Source organism: Aspergillus costaricaensis (genome assembly GCF_003184835.1).
Source record: "Aspergillus costaricaensis CBS 115574 unplaced genomic scaffold BO79scaffold_10, whole genome shotgun sequence".
In the NCBI taxonomy this organism is placed as follows: Eukaryota; Fungi; Ascomycota; class Eurotiomycetes; order Eurotiales; family Aspergillaceae; genus Aspergillus; species Aspergillus costaricensis.
The window spans coordinates 883,372-885,918 of NW_020291810.1; the positions used below are offsets into that span (position 1 = coordinate 883,372).

The 2,547-nt window shown below is 14.8% G+C and overlaps 1 protein-coding gene across 1 annotated transcript; it reads right to left on the minus strand.

The window, feature by feature from the left end:
* Positions 1-1,355: 1,355 nt before the first annotated feature.
* On the minus strand, positions 1,356-1,511 carry BO79DRAFT_143276 (uncharacterized protein; the record flags this gene model as incomplete). The annotated part of the gene is made up of 1 exon (XM_025678311.1): positions 1,356-1,511. A coding segment is annotated over one exon (156 nt), but the record flags the coding sequence as incomplete, so codon positions are not given.
* Positions 1,512-2,547: the final 1,036 nt, after the last annotated feature.

The following is a 2,547-nucleotide window of genomic DNA, read 5'->3' on the forward strand; positions in this document are numbered from 1 at the left end:
ACAGAGATCTATTTTATATAAAAAATAAATATTGTATACTTGCTAAGATAGTCTATTATTATAAAAATAATATTAAATTTATAATAATTTTTCAGGAAGGAGCGGAAGTCCATAAATATATATTATTATAATTAATTAGAAATTAGAAGAAATTAGAATAATCTAGATAATAAATTTTAATATATATTTTTTCTTTTATAAATTAAGTAATTATTTATATAATATCAGATATCTCTGTTCCAAGTACTCTAGAAATATTATTATTTAATTAATATTATTATCTTTATTTATCCAGGATAAGCTAATAATAGTTATTAGTAGATTTTATCTAATAACTAGATTTATAAATTATCTTTATCAGGAATTATTAATTTATTTTAATATAAAAATAACTTATCTTACAGAAAGTAATTAGTCTTTTACTAATAGACTTATTTCCAGAGATTTTTTAAGAAGAGATAGGTATAGTTTACTTTTAAAATATAATTTATAATATAAAGATTTTATTTTACAGGAATTATTAGTACTAGATTAAGAATTATACTAGATTTTAAAAACTCAGGCTTTAATAATATTTAATAATAATAATTACTAGTTATTTCTGAGTTAATCTTCTTCTATATAAGATAGTCAGTTAGTATATTATTTTTTTTTAATTAATATTTAATAATAAAATAATATTAAAATAGTATTTTTGTCTAGCAGGCTTACTAGATATTAAGTTTTTTAATAATTATAAAGTATTTCAGGGCTCAGTAATCTATAAAAATTATAAATTTTTTTAATTATTATAAGTTTTCTAGTTCTGCTTTCTATTCTGTAAGAATATATATAATAATTAATATTTTTTTATTATAAATATTATAATTGTACTCAGATAGAGATATAATCTTTAAATAATAAATTATAAGATATTATATATTCTTAATTTATTAATAAAGAACTTTTATAATTATTTTATTAACTATATTAATTTTAATATATATAAATCTAAATAAATCATAATAAGCTAATATAAGAGTTAATATTAAAATTTATTTTAAAATCTGGAAGACTGTCTTACAGAACTAGTTCTAGATAAATAAAATATTTTTTTAAATAAGTTAATTTATAGGCTTGATAATCCAGCTATAATTTCTTATAAAATATTAATAAAAATTACAGAATCCAAGAAATGATTGGATTTCTTTAATAGTAATTAAGTATTATTATTCTATAATTACAGTAATTTTTATAGGATTAACCTGAATATTAGTAGTAATAATAATAAATTTTAAAAATCTAGTTTTTATTATATAAAACTTATATTTATAGATTATTACTTAGAATCTGATTATTTAAAGATACTTAAAGATTTAATAAATATAAAACTTATACTTTATTTTATTTTTATTAAAGATTAATATATTATTTATATATACTATAATAAACTTATCCAGGAAGTTTATAAGAATCTTATTAATAAGATACTGGAAGGCTGCTAATCTATTTATAAATTTAAATAATAATATTTAATATTTAAAGATTTTATAATAGATTCAGAAAATAGTTAAGTCTTTAGATTCAGAATTTATATAAATATAGTAGAAATCTTAATAAATATTAAATTTTATAAATATCTTTATATTCTGGAGATAATCTATTATTTTATTAATTAAAAAAATAAAATAAAGATTCTTATAGGTCAGGATATTAAGCTTCTAGTAATTAATATATAAATATAATCTTTTTTTAGATTTTTTTATTATTAGAATAAGAGAGATAAACAGGATTATATTAAATATAATAAATTTTTTTTTTAGATTCTTGATAATATAATCACAGGTAATTTTAAGTTTTTTTAAAATTATCTTATAAAAAAAAACTATTTTTAATAGATTACTTTCTTTTAATTAAATATAATAATTATAAGATTAGAAGACAGGCAAAGTATTTAACTCTTTTTTAAAAAAAATATTTATTAAATTATAATAATACTTAAAAAAAGTCTGTTTTATCTTCTTTTTCTTAATTAATTTAAATATTTTATTATTAAAATCTATCTTCTCTGTAATAGCCTTCTTAATTATATTTAAAAATATAATAAATATTTCTAATTCAGGATTCTGAAAATATTTATAAAAAGTAGTAATTCTGATAAGAATTATTTTAATTTTTTTAAAAATATTTCTTTTCTGGAGATTCCGGGAGACTTTAAAAATTTAATATTAAAAATTCTAGTCTATTAAATTCTAGTATATCTTAATTAAGATCTTCTGTAGAATACTTTAATAGATATAAAATATTTTAAACTTTATTTTAGAAAAGAATATTTATAATAAAGTATTAATTATTCTCTAAAAGTTATAATTTTATTAAATAATATTTTATTAATGATTTTAATTAATTAGATACTATAATAAAATATTTTAGGAAATTTATTATAATAGTCTAGTCTTGATTTTATCTTATAAAAAAAGATAATTAAATTATACTAACTTATCTTACTAGTAATCTAATAAAATCTCTTATTTTATAAATTATATTTATTTTAGAATAATATTATAG